Source organism: Chelonia mydas, chromosome 14 (genome assembly GCF_015237465.2).
Source record: "Chelonia mydas isolate rCheMyd1 chromosome 14, rCheMyd1.pri.v2, whole genome shotgun sequence".
Taxonomy (NCBI): domain Eukaryota; kingdom Metazoa; phylum Chordata; order Testudines; family Cheloniidae; genus Chelonia; species Chelonia mydas.
Window position 1 is genome coordinate 4,073,404 of NC_051254.2, and position 18,772 is coordinate 4,092,175.

Consider the following 18,772-nt stretch of genomic DNA (forward strand, 5'->3'; position numbering starts at 1 on the left):
TCACGAAAGCTTATGCTCAAATAAATTGGTTAGTCTCTAAGGTGCCACAAGTACTCCTTTTCTTTTTGTCTGTATGTAGGAGCACCAAGTTGGAGAGTGCCTGTGATAGGAGTAGCTGCCTCATGTCACTTGGCTTTTCTTGGCATTTGTGATGGTTTGTTATGCATCGTAGGATCTCGTGCTCTTCATTTGAACTGTCTACAGGGGTGGGGTGGGGGAAAGGCAGGGGCTGAGGAGTAGCTGTTCTCAAAATCAGCCGGCTTTAGAAGCATAATCCAGCAGGGAAGTGTAAAAGCATGGCGTTAAGGAATGAGAACAAAGAATTAGGGGAAGCTTTCCTTCCTCTCCGCTCCACTGAAGATGGTAGGAGCTGGTGAATCTGTCAGCAGGGAAGCCTTTTTGCTCGACAATTCTTGAAAAATACTCTCTGGAAGGCAAGAATGCAAAAGCTCAATATATAATCCCTAGCTCTTGTCTAGCACTTCTCCTTGTAGGTCTCAGTGTGCTTTACAAAGCAGGCAGGTGTCATTAGATTTGTTTTACCTAGAGGGAAACTGAGGCACTGGCAGGGGAAATGAGATGACTTGCCAAAGGTCACCCAGCAGGCCAGTGGCAGAGCTGGGGAAAGAACCTGTTTCTTGAGGCCCAGCCCAGTGCTCTAAACACTAGAGACTTTGGGTCAAACTTTCAAAATGATTTAGCCTCCTAAGTCTCGTTGAAAATCAGTCGGGTGGAGGAAGGCTTTCTTACAGTGAGAAACCAGGGAGGAAAAGTTCTTGGGAACCACTAAACCTGAAATGGCAGATCCACACAGGCCTCCCGTGGGGCGGCAGCATGGTCTGATGGACAGGGTACTGCACTGGGGCTTGGAGACCTTCTGTTCCCAGCTCTGCCATGACTTGCTGCGTGACTCTTCTCTGGGCATCTCTTTCCTGTCACACCCTTTGTCTATCATCTCAAAGCTCGTTAGGGGTCGGGAGTGTGTGTGTGTAAATATCACAACACAAGATCAAAGCATTCTTATTCTTTTAAAGTGGGGGGGGGGAAAAGAGCCCCGCTCCTAGGAGATGCTAAAGCAAGTTGAACACCAGTTGCTTTCAGTGAGAGTATTCAGGATTAAACTCTGATGATCTAAACCAGGGGTTCTCCCAAGAAATATTTTGGTGGCCTCAGAGTGTGGCCACTAACTCTTGCTGGTGGCCGCTCTGACCATTTTCCCTAAAATATTTAATTAACTTTAGGAAAAACAAATAAATATGCACACATACATGTCCAAGTCATTGTAATTTATTTATGTAGAAGTTTTTTTGCAGACAAAATAATCTACAGTTGTCTCTGTTCTTTACTGGACCTAAACCGAATAGAAACACAAATGAGGTGCTTTGCATGTTCTGCCTATTTGGTTGTGGTTTTTTTTTTTTTTTTTTAAGACTTTTTCTAGCTAGTAAGTCTGCTCCTGTGAAAAGTGATATTTGTACGTTTGTTAATATCACTTTTTCCAGCAGACTTACTCAGCTCAGGCAAGCTGGGGGACAAATTAAGCCCTGGATGTGGTGGGGGGTGGGTGGGATGCAGTGGCGCTTTGGGGTCTGGATGGAGGAGGCAGCCGGAGTCAGGGAGATGGTGGGGGGTGAGCCTGGGGCCAGACCCTGGGGTTCTGCTGCATGGCTGGAGGCTGGCGGAGGCAGTGGGGGCCAGGGATGACACGTGTGTGTGTGTGTGGGGGGGGTGAGCCTGGGGCCAGAGCATGAAGCCTTGTGGCTGGGGGAAGGAGCCCACTGCCACAAGGCCAGAGCCTGCTGCCCACCACCCCAGGGAAGGTGGAGAACTCCCACTGATTACCTGCTCCTCCAGAAGGGGGTAGGGATCAGCCCCTGCTGGTGGGCCTGGGGGAGGGCCCTCTGCTTTGCGCCCCCTCCCCATCACCACCCAGGAGGCTGTGGCCGCACAAAGAGCTCCTGGTGGCCACATTTGAGAAAGGCTGATCTAAACTTCCAGTCAAGAGACCGAACTGGTGTCTCCCAAGGTAGACTGCAAGAGATTACGAGCCCCTTCCCTGACCCCCCCAGCCGTACACAGTTGAACAGCAAACCATCTATTTTCCAAAGTTCTCTGGTATTGGAGTTTGTCTACATAAGAGAAACTCCATCGGGACTGATCCCAGGTCTGTCAACCATGATCTCAAGAGCAGGCTTTGTCATGGTAGACAATATGAATACTGATACATTTTCCAGGGGAGCAAGAAGCCAATCATGTGTGAGTCCTGCACGACCCGGGTTGTTCCTAGGATAGATGTTGAAATTTTCCGACCGTTTAGAATAATTGTAGATTTGCTTTAGGAGGGTGTGTGGTATTGCAGTTTCTTGGTAATAAAAACGGCAGCGGCTGGTTTTGCCTGGCCACTGTGTCTGTGTTGGAGAGACTGCACGGTAAATAACACGACTGGCACAATGTTGAGTTCTCTGGCTTGCTTTATACTGGAGGATCTAATGGCCCTTCTGTCCTTGATATCTAAAAATGAAACAATTTTACTGGGACCTCATTCACCAGAATAATTTTCTCCAGCTGTCGAGATCTTCCTGTCCACGTCTCTCATTCACCAGGCATTGTGAAATGCACTAGCCCCGGTGTTTTTTCAGTTAACTATGATTAGCAGCATGAGCTAATTAACATGGGCTAACTTTTTCTTTTCCCTTCCTAATGCTTTTGGAACCCACTGACATGTTCCAATTAAGGGGCCCAGGCGGGGAGCAGATTGGAGTGACTCAGAGCACTCGCAGTTGGAATAAATCCAGCGCTTTGCGGAATGTCACTAATATTGTTCAAATTGATGAAGTTGCGTGTGTGTGTGTGTGGGGGTGTAAGGTCAGTGTGCGTCTGTTGACAATAAGCATCTGAAATGGCAGTATATCTCCTGGTTGTCTCTATTTAGGCATGAGCGGCACAGGAAAGCTTTAGAGACGCTCAGCATGGGTAGCAGAAGAAATAACTAGGGGTGGCTTTTTATCATTGCCAACTTTCAGGCAAATGCATCTCAGAAGTAGATTGCTTGCTTGATTATATAGATCTGTAATGCTAGCAGCCTGGCGGTTGCTTACGCTGATCCTTTCCTTTTCATTGCAATCTTTAATTTATGGACTGCTCTATGTTCTGGTCATGCTCTTTGCTTTTAATTTTGTTACCCTTTTGTGCTGACAGGACAGAGATGAGAGCCAGTTGTCTTTCTGGTGCCAGCAAATCAGTTGATGATAAACTGTGCAAAGCTGCTGCTTGCTTGTCTGATTTGTTCTGTAGCTTCAGGCTTACTAGGTGCTCTGCTAGATGCAGAAGGACAGATTGTGGCTATGGCGAGTGTACGGCCTCCATGAAAACATGACGTAAGTGAGAGCAGTGACTAATGTAAGCAGGGTGAGAGTAGGACAGGATTACATGAATAGGTTCATGCAATCATTTAGACCGGTTGCGTACACCTAATAGTTGAAGCTTTATTAATATCACCTGAATCGTCCTCATTAATTCGAAGCAGATTAGATCACTTCTTGTAGGCCATGCTGCAAAAGTGACCTTTTAGGATCAGAGGCCGACGCTGGTAGGGTTTTCGGAAAAGTGTTCCCTCCTTGGGGAAGTGGAAGCATGGGACTAAGCGCACAGGTGGCTATGGAGGGCTGACAGGGAAAGGAGAGACAGAGGGACAGTTCTTTTTAAGTTGCGGATGGGATTTTCCCTCAGTCTTTCAGTCACTTGAACGTCATTCCCTCCTGCAAAAATCCACGTTCTTCTGATCGGTCCCTTTGCTGAAAAAAGGTGGCAGCTGCTAAACCTTTCTGCCACTTCTGTGTATCTCATCTGAGCCCTCGTTGAGCTCCTCCGCAGCAGAACAGTTCTCCCTTCTTTTCCCCCCTCAAAGTTAATTTTAATCGTTGGTGAGAGCTGCAGGATCCACCGAGAGCCTCTCTTTCTCCCTTCTCTTCAGGGGTCAGTATTTTTATGTCTGCATCTGTAACTTTCACTCCATGCATCTGAAGAAGTGAGATTTTTACCCACGAAAGCTTATGCTCAAATAAATCTGTTAGTCTTTAAGGTGCCACCGGACTCCTTGTTCTCTTTCTCCATAGACACCACCCAGCATAGATAGCAGCAGGGCAAGTTAGCCCTTTCCCAGCCAACGCCATATCTGGGGAAAGAAAGCATCTTTCTCGCCACACCTGATCAGTCCTTAGCCTCACTCTGCATCTGCCGACAAAGGTTTTGATGGTGGGCTTGTTGTGGATGGGTGTCTGCATCACTGGGAACGGATTGAAGTCATCAACTCCTTTCGCACCCAATTGCCTCTTGGGCACAGTTGGCCTTGGTTCTCTTTCCTTCCCAATGTTGGTTATTGGTTTTTGCAGGCAGTATACAAAGGGTTTAGCAGCATGTTGTTTATTTGCCCCCAGTTTACCGAGTGGGAGAGGGAGAGTTATTTCAAGTATATGATCCACATCGCCCTGGATGAGTGACCCGTCCTCTTCGTTATTTACCACTCCCCCAAGTTTTGCGTCATCCGCCAGCTTTGTCAGTGATGTTTGTTTTTCTTCCAGTCATTGATAAAAATGTTAAATAGCACAGGGCCAAAAACCGATCCCTGTGGGGTCCCACTGGAAACACACCCCATTTGCAGTTACATTTCAAGACCCATCAGTCAGTTTTTAATCCATTTAAGGTGTACCAGGTTAATTTTATATTCTAATTTTTTAATAACAATGTTGTGTGGTATCAAGTCGAACACCTTACAGAAATCTAAATCTGTTATTAACACTATTACCATTATCAGCCAAACTTGTAATCTCATGAAAAAAATACCCAGTTAGTTTGAGAGGATCTATTGCCCATAAATCCATGCTGATTGGCATTAAGTACATTGCCCTCCTTTAATTCTTCATTAATCGAGTCCTGTATCAGCCACTCCATTATCTTGCCGGTGATCAGTGTCAGGCTGACAGGCCTACAATTATCTGGGTCATCGAACAGGGGCTCCTGCAGATCCCCAATCACACAGGTAGATGGAGAAGTCAGAACTCTGAGTGCTTTCAACTCCCACTCCAAGTTTTTACTGCTGTTAGAAATGGCCTAAAAAGTGACGATGCACTAAATAAAGCACAGATTTTCCTCCATCCTCCTGAGTTTTTTTTTTTTTCCCCCCAAACTCTCATTAGTTTTACTCGGTTATCTCATTGTGTCTGTGTGAGATGTTTTAGTTGGGGATTGGTCCTGCTTTGAGCAGGGGGTTGGACTAGATGACCTCCTGAGGTCCCTTCCAACTCTGATATTCTATGATTCTATGATTCTGCAGTAACAGGTCTGGCTAAGGTCAGCTTTCACAGAATGTAAGTGTTCTCCTGTTTTGTGTTAGAGTGTGTTGCACAATCACACACACTTTTCTGGGAAGAAATCTCTTTGCTTTTGAGGTCAAACACAGATGAGGTTTGTAAGGCTCTGCCACCCCCATAATAAACACTAAAGGGTAGGGAAGGGAACAAATGCTTTTAGGTTAACACATGCTGTGCAGTTTGCATTGAAACAGGTTTCTGCTTCACCTTTCTCTTGTTTTGCCAGGGTGATCTGGGCCCTGGTCATGGAATCTGATCCCAGTGCTCATGCAGACCCAATCACAAACAACTGGTGTATTCATTGGTTCTTGTTAAATTCATGCTTCCTTTAAAAAATTAGATTTATCCTTGACCCTCTTCTTATCCTATGTCTAGTTATTGAGAATTAAGTTGCATGAAAAATGTTTAAACCCATGAGGTTATGGAAAATATTGTGAAATAAGGAAATTAACTGCATTGTTCCAAACTTCCTGCATTGTTGATTTTTGTTCCTTTGAATGTTAGGAATTCTGCTGTCTCCAATTTAGAAGACAGCAGTGTCTTACTCTCCTGAACAGTTCATCAGCATTTGCTAATCTGGCACTGCAGGGTGTTGCATCCAATTGATTCAATTTATGGATCTTTGTCCTTTTTAGTCCATATCAGATTGTGGCACTTACATGAAGTCCCCCTCTGTGCACACCCTTCCAGTGTTTCATGGAAAATGTTTACACTTTCCCATGTTTTTTTTCATCCACTCATCACATATTCTGTAGGACACCTGATCCTACCCCAGTCCATCTTAGACGGACTCCCACGGAAAATCTGGGAAATGCTGAGAGGAAGAAAAGATTTGTAGCGTTTTGCTAAGGAAAAGTCCTTTCTAAAAGAAGAGTGCCTCATCAGGGTATCTTCTAATTGCCGGGTTAATGGAATTGAAAGCACCCTGATTAAATTGCAGTAGAACGATGATAGCAAATATGTGATTAGCATTAATAACATCAGTCAGAATATAATATGCAAACGAGGGGATAATAGTTTAATTATTCATCTTCAACCTTTATTTTTTTTAAAGTCACTTTATTCATCAAGTTTCTCATTGCAGCTCTGGTGGTTTAGTGTATGCTAGTTTATATTGCTGCTCTCTGAATGAAGAACCAAAGCCAGGTTGCCACTGTCCTGTCTCAGGTAGAACGAACACCCTGATGTCCCATGCTTTGAACAGCGATCCCTTTCTTGATGCTTTACGTTCTTCCAGCCTTTGCTTTGCGAGTACCTTGCCATCCGTTTTGTCTCTAGGGTTAAACCCTTTAATGAATCCAGGACCTGAAAACTGCAGGAAAAGAAGTTGCAATTTCTAGGGAAACGAATAGCACCGAAAGGAGCTGAAATTTACAATGTGTGTTAATCTCTGTTCCAAGGGGAGACATACTGAAATCTAACACATTCTCCAGTCTTTCCTCCCCTCTCCTCTATAGGCTTTCTGTGACCTTTTCTAAGCTGGAAATGTTGTCACTAAATTCTGTAGCAAGCAGAAAGTTGGATTTAAACAGCATATATATATGGTGGAGTTGTTGTGCCAATGAGACCTACTGAAATTCAGTTCTTTACTGCCACATATAGTCTTCTAGTTGAGCGTATGGAGGTCAGCAGTGACATCTGGTGGCCTGTCGGGTTAACCTCAGCTGTGAATTTGCTATCTGTCTCTTGGTGTGTCTTTTGAATCACAATTTTGCTGTCTCACAGGGACGTGTTTCCCCGGCCTATGGTATTGCAAGTTCCTACAGTCTATGGGAAAGTCCATTTGGACTTACTGCAAATCTAACACTGACCTGGAAACGTGATATTGTGTCTGACTGGTTCAATGAATTGCCTTCTTGGACAATGTCTTTGTGTAGGAGCCCCTTTCCTGGACAGGACTCCATTGTGTTTGTACAGCACCTACCACATTTATTTTGTTTTTATATGGGCACATTGTCTCCGTCCCCCATCTATGTATAGTTTAAAAACCAGAAAGCTGTATCCTCAAAATATTCTCAATACTGGTAAAGGTGTGACCGTACTCTGGAAACGATTCAATCAAATTACATCGTATGGTCCTTATTTATTCTTTCCCTCAATTCCAAGGAAATATGCTCAGTTCTGAGTGAGTTTTTTTCTCTCTCCCTAATTGCCAGTGCTGCAAACTCAGGCCTCAATTGAGAAAAGCCTCCTTTTTCAGAAATGCACTTAAATACATGCTTAAGTTCCATTGCAGTTAATGGGCATAAACAGATGCTTACAGCTCAGCGTGTGTTTTTTGTGCTCTCCTGAATGGGGTCCTAGATCTGAGGCCCCAGTCCTTCAAAACATGAACCTCAAAGTGCTCACAGGCTTTGCTGAATCAGGGTCTGAAAGTCCAGCTTGAATGTTTTCTGCCTGCATCCCTGATGTGCAGTGCAAGGTTCCATGTGCAGTTTTGACTGTGCGTGAGCCAGAATACAATGCAGCTCGCTCCTCTATAGTTTTATTGGCTCAGCAGTGCTGACGGCAGCATACATTTTGTCAGCAGAGTAAGGTACTGTGTGGTTAGAGGTTTTTCTCACTGTAACAACACTTGAATTATGTTGAAATATTTTTTTCTTTAAAAAAAGGTGGCATTTGGAGTTTGTTTTGAAACCAAAAATTTTGTACAAAATTTAAAAACACCAAACTGTCTTTAATGAGAAGCCGGTGTATATTCAGGAGTATATGGGCATGAAATTAACATCTTTGTTTTTAAAATCCTGTTCCCTGCTTCTTTTTCACTGCCAGATCCATCCCTGTGTATTGAGTGCAGCCAATGCAGAAACTTCTGCAGAATGCATTAGGTTTGCAGATGAAGGATGGAGTCAAAATTCCAGTTCTTGCAAACCCATAAAAAGTCTTTAAACTGCCGCTTTGTGGAATCTGCCTTATGAAACCTGACAGTTTGTGAAACCTGCCTGGTTTAGTTTTTAACTACATAAAGTTTTTAACTCAGGCCCGGTTTGTGGAAAGACATGCTGAAAGTCATCAGGCTTCCCGGCGAGCTTGGTTCTGTCTTCTTGGTTTGCAGCAAAACCCTGCAAAGCTTGATGACTTCCCTTTGAGTTGGTTTGAATTCAAAACTCTGGGAGGTGTGACCCAAGCCCAAAAGAAACTTTTGCATGAAACCCTGAGAGTCAAACACACTGAGCAGTGCCCAGATCTGCCTTTAAAACCTCTGCAGATTCCAAAGTTGTCTTTGAGCATTGGGTAGGGGGGGAATGTAGAGAGAGGAAGACTCACTCGCACACAGAAACAATGTTAAATTTCCCTCTAATCCATTTCAGGGCATCAGTGAACCTCCCCATGCCGCCTTGTCTAGAAGCTACGATCCGAGAGCGGTGAAAGAGAAGTATGACCCCGAGCCGACTTATCACCAGGACTACGGGAATGAGCTCTCCATCCGGATAGGTAGAACTGGGCTTCATTCAGGCAAGCATCCTGTCATATACCAACAGCAGAGTTAGAAGAACTGGATTAAATTGGCTCATAGACCATAATACTATATGCTCAAAATTTAATCAACTTCAGTGCACATACACACTTTCTCCCTCTCTCTTTCTTGGTGCAGGCTGGCGTCTGGCCCAAGAATCATTGCTTCTGTTTCTCCTTCAGTTCTCAAAACCACTTGCATGAATTATTAATAATTAGACCTCTAATTTGACAATGAAGTGAAATTCACCTACCTTGAGATAATAGTTTTTCAGCTGAGAAGGAGTGAGGGGCTGGATCCCTTTTGCCTCCCAATGCTGAATTGTATGCACCTGTGACCCTGGTGATGGCTTGCTGTAATTATGGGCCATGACTGATGGTCACTTTGTGGCTCCTTATTCTGGAGGATAATAGAACTGGTAGCTGTTAGAATGTGGAATAAAAAATTCCTGTCTTGGGGAATATTTGTTTCTTTTTAACAGTTTTTAAAAAACCAGTGGGAACTTCTGATCTAATTTTGTAATCTGAAAGCATGTTAAAGCTTCCCACTTTTAGGTGCGTGTGTTCAATGCTTGTACGGCCCTGTGACGAAGATCAAATGTTGCACCCATACCATAGCTGATGTGTCTTCTACGAGGGTCTAGATCCTTCCCTTGTGGGAAGACGAACTTGCTCTAATAGGATTTTCCTTCTCTAGCTACGTGAGTCTGCACCAGGCAGAAAAATGTAGTTTGGTAAATGGCTAGTGAAAAATAGCCTTACTGCTCTGGTATTTTTCTTGAGTATCTGGAACACTAGACGCTACCCCGATTTCTCCCCTCCACATATGGAGATGGGAGCACATCAAATAAAGAAGTGAGCCTTTCTGCGAAGAATTGCCTTAGCTTCTTGGGCAGGGTTTTATTCTTTATTATATAGTTGCATTCTTTATGAAAACCTGTTTTGAACCAGAGTGCCTTTAACTTTTTAAAATTTTAGACAGGGGTTTTGAAAGGAGCCTAAGGGGGTTAGCTGTCCAGTTACCAGGGGATTTAGATGCATCATGTCTTTAAGCTCCTTTAACAAGTCCAGACTGAAACCCCAGCTGATAATTCTATTATTTTGGAGCATTTTGCATGCTGGCAATTGTATGTCCTAAATGTAATGTAATTTCACTCTTAAAATAATCATGCATTTTTCTGTAAGTTCAGAGCTACTCTGTTTTGTGCATGCATCTGCTCTTGGTTGTAAATGAAAACTGTGGAAGTCGTTTTGAGAACAGAAGCTTTCCATTATGTACTGTTGGTTTGCTCTCTCTGGGGAAATTTTTTAAAAAATGACAACAAATCAATACCCTTTTATTCTCTTCAGTGATATTTTTCTTAGTTTTTTGCTTGTTGGGATGAACTTGCTATTTTCACAAGACACAGCGTGATTGCCAAGAAGACCGATGGCAAATAGAGACAGACGGTAACTTGTTAATTAGCAGCTTTCACTAGGCCCATCAAGAATTTACCAGCTGTGTTCTTGTGAAAATTCTCAGGGCATGTAATGGGTATTTTATTAATCTAAATGGTAGTACTTGCTAATGTAAATTTTGACATTAGTCACTGTGGAATTATTAATTTAACTTTAACTTTAAAAATCCCAAAAAGTAAGCTTAAAAAAATCCAGCACCTCTGCCAGGGCTTTGGAGGGGAGCCCAGAGCTGGAGCGCGGAGCAGCTCCGGAGCAATGGAGCTGCAGGTTTTTGCCTGGAGCTGGAGCGGAGCCGGAGCGCAGCTCCAAAGCCCTGCCTCTTGCATTGTTCTGCAGTTGAGTGACTTAAAAGGCGTAAGGTGGTAGTGATGAGTGGAGAGGAGAGACTGATATTGACTTGATGGAAGAGGCATGAAAGTGCAAGGGTCTCCAATCCTATATAACCAGGGCCCTGATCCTGCAAAGACATGCACAGGCTTAACTTTACTGCCATGAGCGTAAGTGTTCACAGGATCAGGGCCCTAATTACCGCCCAGTCACACTTAGCCAATATAAATCTTCAAGTCAGTGAATCTACTCAGTAAATGGGAAGATTCACCCCAGATCTACATAAAAGAAGATGATGGGGGCTGAGGGTGGGGTGGGGGAGTCCAGTGAGCAGTTGACCTCGTGCTAGTAAAACAGGAGCCGATCCCCTACTTTTCAATAAGTTGGGGAGGCTGCTCCATTTCCTTCCTTGTCTGCTTGTTGCCTTCATGCCCCCTTGTCTGCATCTTGTTCCCACTGGATGAAAGCGTGGTTGGAACGGGAGTGGATACCATCTGGACTGACCCCTAGTGTGCGCTCTGCAAATGTGTGATCTGGGTTTTACTTTGCCCCTCAAGTGTTGAACATCATCTTTCTCCTTATACAGACAGTGCTTTGACCTTCCATCTTCAGGTATTAGGTGAAGCCGTTCTAGAAACCAGTTTTATAAGCTGCTGCCCGTGGGAACAGAGCAGCGTTCATTTTTATGGGTGCAGTTGCAGAGGTCTTTACAAAACATTTATCTGTTACTTAAAACAGCTTTGAGCAATTTTGCCTGTACTCCGTCTCAAGCAGATGTGTAAAGTGAAGTGCTGTGAAATGCAGGTCTTTAGTCTCGGCGTGTTAACGCAATGTGGGATATGCATGCAGGCTTAATAACTGCTAACAATGTATTAAAGTCAAGGCCAGATTCAGTCTCCAGACATGAGACTGGTGTAATTGCCTCTCCCCTCCCATCGCCAGGTGCACGGTCATGCTACAGAGCCTGTGTTAATGTTGGTCTGTATTCCTTGTCGCTATGAAAAACACTCCCCTAAAAGGTAAAATTCAGCCATGTGCAGAGGGGCCAGCCCAAGGGCCATGCAGCACTTATGGCCTGTGTAAGCCCTCTGCATGGGTGTGCATTTCACCCACAGCAATTAGACTCTGGCCCAGCAGGAGTTGGGTGCACAGGGTCAGTTCAGGTTGTGTATGTGCCAAAATGCATTGCACCCGAAGCCCAGCCCTGGAATGTCCCTCCTGTGGCCTGGTTGCAGAGGAGGTTGTGGAGATGCACCTGTGTGGATTAGGAGAAGGGGCAGACTCAGAGCCGATACTCTGGTGGCATGGGCCCGCTTCTGTGTTTGGAACACAATGCAGGCTGATTCCTAATTTAAATTTGCCATTTGCTTGCAAATAGTGTCCTTGCCTCTAATCTATGCTATTTATAATAGCACTTTGCTTAAAATAAAGCCAATGCAATGTAAAATCCTCTCTCTTAGGGTCCGCTGTTATGCCTAAAATCAAATAGTTGTTAGATTTACCGTTCTGGAAATGACGTGCCCATAGGATCTGATCTTCAGATTGTCTGATACTACCCCACTTTTCCACTGTTTGGTTCCCACTGCAGGCCAGGCAGCTATTGCTGAACCATGAGCCCTTGCGGATTTCCAAGGGTGATGCATCTCTGGGGCTTCAGCAGCTTCCTTAATTTACTGGTTTGTGGCATGAATCAGATGGTCCTAAACAGAAAGTTCTTGCCAAGATTTTTAGCCTGATGCTTGGTGCTTGAAACCTTTTGGGTTAGTTCTTTTAATTGATTTTCTTGATGTAGAAATCTTAATTCGAGGGCATGGAAGGATTCAAGTCATTGAAGGGAAATACCCTTCCCTGTGCAAGGTCTTTGGAGAACAGAAAATTGCAGGCAGAGCCCCCTTGGCGGTGGGGTTGCCTGCGATTACAGAGAACCCCAGAAGCAGCGTAATGATCCAGCCCTGAGATGCTTGTTTGATTTCCCTCCTTCCAGGGTGGTTGAGTTCAGCCAAGTTCTCCTCGTTTTCTAGTCTTGAGTAGCCGCCAGGCTCTGCTCGGTTCAGAGGTTGTGTTTCAGGTCCTCCCACCTCTGAATATCTTCATCCCAGTGGCCCTTTTTGGTCTCCTTCAAACCTCCTGAGCGAGGCTTTTCTCATTAGTCAGTGCACCGTGGGCCATTCCTTCCTTTTCAGCAGCAGTCCCTGTCTCGGATTGTGCTTTACTTGCGCTCGTTTTTGTCCTCAGAGTGACTTGATTTCCCCCCGAGTTGTTGGGCTCGTTGTTTGAATGTCTGTTCTGTCATTTTAGAAACCCATATACGTGCAGTGGGAGCTCTTGGGAAACCATAAAACAGATAGTCTATTCCGGCAGCAGACTATTTTGCTGATGTCGGTCTTCTCCAGACGTTTCCCTATAAAAGAAGAACAAGCTATGTAAGCACACATGGACTTCGCAGCCCTCTTTTAATTCACAGGTCTATTCTACCTTCCCTGCGAATACCCAGAGTCTGCACAGACGATTATTGTCAGGAACGCAAGTAACTTCAACATGGGCTGATGCCTAGGGACATCTCTGCAAAAACATGTAGACTATGCCCCGCTAGGAAAGCCTGGCAGTGGAAATCCCCTCTATATGAGGGCCTGTGCAGTGCCCGCTCAGCTGAGTTTGACATCAGGGTCAGGGTTCAGAGCCACTCCACCTACTGTCTTCTGGCTGTGGTTTCAGGATGCATAGGTATCCGGAGGCCAGAAGTTGACCCCTTACATCACAGCTACATTTAGGCTTTGCTCTTGTTTAGGTCTCAAGAAGGATTTGCAGACAGTGGTGTGTCTGGAAACTTGAGCTGTGAATCATGGTTATTGAAACTATATATTAACAGTATGGGGATGATGGTTCCCAGCGGTTCTCCAGCGCAGAATGATTCATGTCGCTCCAAATTAGACAGAAGAGAATGGGAGGGTGATGCTGCTCCCCAGCCAATCTTAGTCTTTCTTCCTCCTGCTTCAATTATTCCTGCTATAGCAGCATAAGTGAAGCATCCATCACATCAAACAAAATGCTTTCTGGCTGGTTCCAGTTGCATTGTAACAAAGGCGCTTACACTGAAGTCCCCGAAGGGTCCAGAATTAAATGTTAACTATAATTTCGGCACTGGGAGCTCAGAGTGTTCTCCTGCCTTCAGAGAGGCACTGTTGGCTGGAGGGAATGTGAATCAGCATGGTGCGTGCTGAAACTGTGTCTTTGCAAATCAGGAGTCATAATTCTGCAGGCTGAAGGGGCTGCTCGGTGGAGCTAATTTGGGTGTGCGTGTGTGTGTGTGTGTACACGCGTGAGCGCCCGCGCACATCCATGCCTGCACAGAGTTCTCCCATGGGAAGTCAGTGAAGAGTTGCATAAGTGAATAAGTAGCTAGGCCAGTAACTAGGATTGTGAAGTGCCTCAGATGCAACCCTGCAGGTGGGATTCACCGCACAGATGGCTAACGTTTCTCAGCAGTAGAGTGGACTGAGGTGAACATGGTGACTGCTACAGAAGTGGCATTGTGAGGTGATTTCTTGCTAGGGACTCCCTCATTTCAAGTGAGCTAGTGGAAGAGCGAGAGAGGTATCTTGCTCGGCTCTGAACACAACTCTCTAGTGATCCACAGAGTCATGGGATCGAGGAACAGAATAAGGTAACTTTCCTGAGTCTTAAAGCCTGGCTCCTCTGTGGTCCTGGCCAACTCAGTGAGGCCCCCATTCTGCAAAATACTTAAGACACATGCCAGACTTCAAACATGTGAATAAGGATCTGGGGGGGTATAGTGGATCAACTGCAGAGCTACACAGCACCTTTCATCTGAGGATTTCAGGGCATGTTACAAATGGAGAAACTGAGTCAGAGTGGAGTGAAGTCATTTGCCAGGGGTTGCTTAGGGAGTGAGTGACACAGCTGGGATTAGAACCCAGGTCTCCTGACCCAGGGTCCTACACTCTGAATGACACAGTGAATATAATCTAGGTGTATTGTCCTTATGACAGTGCACAGTCCATTCTACCTGCGTTAAGCAGTTTCTCTTCTTTCTTGCCATTTCCCTATTGGTGACTGTTCTAGCCCCCTTTGAAAACTGATGATCACATGCCAGGCTGTCGTGCCAGTTGGTTTCTTTGAAGTCTGCTGATATCCGCTCCAACCCTTGGTTTTCCACTTGATCGTCTTCTATCCACGCTCCTTGCAGGAGCCATCCTACCGACACAGCGCGTAGGTCTCCGCTGGCTGTGCCCACGGTAACGCAGTCCAGCTTTCCTCAGCTCGTCTTCAGCTGATGCAACCTGCATTAGGTCCCTTACAGCCTCATTTCATTTCCTCTCATGGAGTGTCCAACCATTCGACCACCTCAACATCTTCATTTCCGTGGCGGCGAGTGCACTGGTTTCTCTTCCAGTGGCCGGCCAGGCCTCCGTTCGGTACGTTAGGATGGATCAAATCACAGTTTGATGCACTCTCCCTTTTTGCCTTCATTGGCATCTTTGGGGGTCAGCTCCTGCCATTTGCACCAAGCAGCTTTAGTACGTTGCCTGGCGTCGGTCCGGAGGGCGCCGCCTTAAGCACTTTCCAGGTCTGGATTGGACCTCGGTCACTCCCTCCCCTTGCCGGCTGTGGTTTCGGCAGTTGCTGCTTTGACCTTCCAGCCCTCAGAAAGAAAACCCTTTTCAAATCAAAAACCGGTGCAGCAGACAGTACAAGAGAGCCCCTGGTCTCGTTCCCCCGAGGCCCCTTTTACGTCTCTCAAGATACTGGGCAAAACTCTACAAGTAACATCGGGGTGAAAGAGGAGAAGAAATGGAGGGAAAGGAACTAGTGAGATAAAAAGAGGAATGAGATAACTGAGATAAGGGGACCCCTTAAACCAGCTGAGAGATGGGGTGAGCTGAATTCTTGGATGTACATTTTTGCCCCAAGTGGCAATTCGTAGGGAATGAACGTCTCCAGTATGTTACCTGGCTGCGTCCTTGTAATCCTGAAATTCTTCCTCTAAATCTACCCCCTTCTCTCCTGTCTCTTCTGAAAGCCTGGCTTGTTCTCTGCCTCGGAACGTCCATTAACTCCAGCAGAAGCAAGCGAAGATGGTTAGTCTTTTCTGTGTGTCTGCGACTTGAGTCAATAGAGCATGTAAGTCCCTGTCTTTCAATGGTAACTTCTGAAATACTTTATTGTATTCTTGCTTTTCAAAGCCCTTCTTGGTCCTGGGAGAAGTGCATCTGTAGTGGTTAATGGAAGACTCTCGTCCATGTTTTGAAGCTAGACGAAGACTCACTCAGAAAGGACACAGTGACCCTACTGAGTGGTACCTCTCACTCTTTTCTAGTGATGCTTTGATATGACCTAGCACACAATCCTTCCGACAGGAGCCCTCGCTTCTTTCTGTGAAACATTAAGGCAACTCAGCTAACCAAACCTTTGCTGAAGGTGGTGAATGCACTGTGTTTAGATGGCAAAGCCAGTGGACTTAATCTGGATTTACACCAGTATCAAGAGGAGAAGAATTCATCCCAAAAATCTTTGCAAGATTTACAATTGCTGTCAGTTTCCTGGTGATCCTACAACACCAAACCAGGTTCCCCTTATATTTTTTCCCTCTCTGTGATTGGAGAGGAGGGCAAATGTTCCTGTTGTAACAGCCTTGTGTTGGTGCACGCTTCCCGATTGCAGTGTAGACACACCCTTTGTTGTAATGTGTCTCTGCTGGTGACTCGGGAGCTGGAAGAGAGTCCCTTGCACAGTGCACAATGTCTGAAGTGATGTGGTGGAAGTTTTGCAAAAGCTCACCATGTAAACTCTCTTCTTTCCTTACTCTACGTATGTGCAAGATGGAGTGTTGGGGGAGGGGAGAACCTTTGTAGCAGTGAAAGACTGATTCATTGCCATGATTTTCAGTCGGCACCTGGCATCTGTGCATGAAATATTCATGAAGGGGTTACAGCTTACATAATGGATGGGCTCCTTATGCAAAATATAACATTTACTAGTTGGGAAGGTCCCATTACATTCGTAATCACGTTGACACATTCGCACCACACTTGGTTCTCTACTGAGCTTGGAAAACTGCCACTTACAGCACATTGAGGCTAGCGATTAAAATCCAAATGAATCAAAGATGAGTGCCTCTGGCTATTTTAGTATCAATTTAACAAAACTAATGCCACGTAGCAGAGGATTTAAATGGCTAGTGATGGTCTATATCACCTTGTTTTAAAATCATTTCTAGCCTTTACTTTTCTATTGAAAAAGGAAAATTTACATACATGCATGCTAAGCTCCTCGGTAATACATACTCTGGACCCAATTCTGCTGCTAAACCAATGTAAATCTAGAGTAATTCATTGACTTCAGTGGAGTCACTCTGGATTTACACTGCTCGGGGGTCACATGCTTGGTAGCTTGTGTTGCATGCACCAGAGCTCCCTGCAACTCTCCACTTCCCTGACAAGCTAGCTGGGTGCCACCCTCCTGTCCCATTCTATTTCAGGGACTCCTTGCAGCTCCCCCCATTCTCCCATAATCTCCCCGATGCCAGTGGCTCTGTGTGCTCCCCATTCTCCCCTCCTCCATGCCCAGGGCTATGTGCACACCCTCAGATCCTTTTTTCTCTCTTTTTTTTTTTTTTGCCAGAGTTGTCACTCAGTGTCAACGTGTTAAATTCTGTTGGAAGTATGAACAGGGGTATAATGCTGGAAGGTGTTAATGGGTGCCATCAACAGATGACAGGAGCTCCATGTGTTCTCTGTTCCCCCTCCCTCTGCTCAGTTTCCCCCTCCCCAGATCAATAGAATTCTGGCTGTAGATGCCTACAACATTCCTGGACGCATTGGAACTAATAGGATGTGGCGTTTAAAAATTACTCCGTTACGTAGACACAGACAGACAAATGCCATTGAGTCTCGTGTAAGGCCTCACAAACTCAGCCAGTTAAGATTCCCAGCAGAATCTCTCCCAGCTAAATATAATCTCATTTTTAGGAAAACTTCAGACTGTGTGCTACCTGAAGACAATTCTCTGCCTATATATCATCTGTTGCCGTTCACTGGTCTATTGTGAAGGGAATTCGAGAATAAGCTCTTTCTTGCTTAGTTCATCTCTTTCCCGATGCTCAATCCCCACTTGACATCAGGAGCCGAAGACCCTGTTTTCATAAATGTCACGTTTTAAATTATTATTTCTAGGAAGAGCTAGCCAAGGCAGAACTTTCTGACACATCAGCACAATGACTTCTCGGCTACTTGTTTTTCAGCGCTCCCCTCCCTCCCCAAGAGGGTGCTAGATCTTGAGAGAATTCGTGTGCCATTTGTCAGGAAAGAGAGGTTTTTAGCTGGGAATAGAAAGGGCTGCATCGTGCGCCGGGTATTTTCTTGCTTCAAAACAAGGCAGGGATAAATCCGATGTCTTTGCCCTTCCTTTCCATTTCTCAGTAAAACAGCCTCCTAAGCTGGGTGTGAGCTATTTGCTGAGTGCATTGAGCTGCTTTTTTTGCCCCAGGAGTTGCTGTCTTGTCCAGCTCACAGCTTTAAAGAGCCCTTGGGATGCGAAAGATGCTGCATAGATTATTTTAAAAAAATCCAACTCTTCCTAAATTAGTGCATATGAAATTGCCTCTTGGCATCTTTTAATATTGTGTCCTGCCGTTCCGTGCAAGTATTGCTTTGCACGGCCTTCCTGTCAACATATCCTTATTTTCTGGGCTCTTGCCAACGCTCTCCAGGATGAAATGTGTCCTACAAGTTCTTAGCCCAGCAATGATCTTTTTTGCTGTTTTTGTTTAAATCTTTTCAACTGTTTTAAGTTACAGGAACTCCTACAAAGCAATAATACTATTGTGCCTTTGGTGCAGAACAGGCCCTTTGGGTGTTTTGTTTTATGGAGAGAGGCAGGGTAAATTGCTACCTCATTTCCTGAGATGTGGCTGGGGTGGTAAGCAGTGAAGAGAGCACAAAATAAGTTTGCTAGGGAGAGAGGTATAATACAATAACCAGTTAGTGTGGCTGGGGGACTCCTGGTCTGCAGAAGTTGTCATGGGCTCTTTAATGTCCATCAGTCAGCCAGAGGTTAAGTGTCCCTGATGGATCCCTCCCACAGTGTGCACACCAGGCTGGGGAGTGGGGTTGGGTGCTATCAGGGAACTACAGAGGCTCTGC

At 45.2% G+C, this 18,772-nt stretch overlaps 1 protein-coding gene across 17 annotated transcripts in view; it reads left to right on the forward strand.

Annotated features, from left to right (window-relative positions):
* Window positions 1-18,772, forward strand: part of SLC39A11 (solute carrier family 39 member 11) — a 399,980-nt gene that overhangs the window by 72,620 nt on the left and 308,588 nt on the right. For all 17 annotated transcript variants that reach the window (XM_037913472.2, XM_043528943.1, XM_043528947.1 and 14 more), the window contains one exon: window positions 8,681-8,825. In XM_037913472.2, the coding sequence (XP_037769400.1) occupies window positions 8,681-8,825 (145 nt within the window). The remainder of the gene's footprint in view (window positions 1-8,680; window positions 8,826-18,772) is intronic.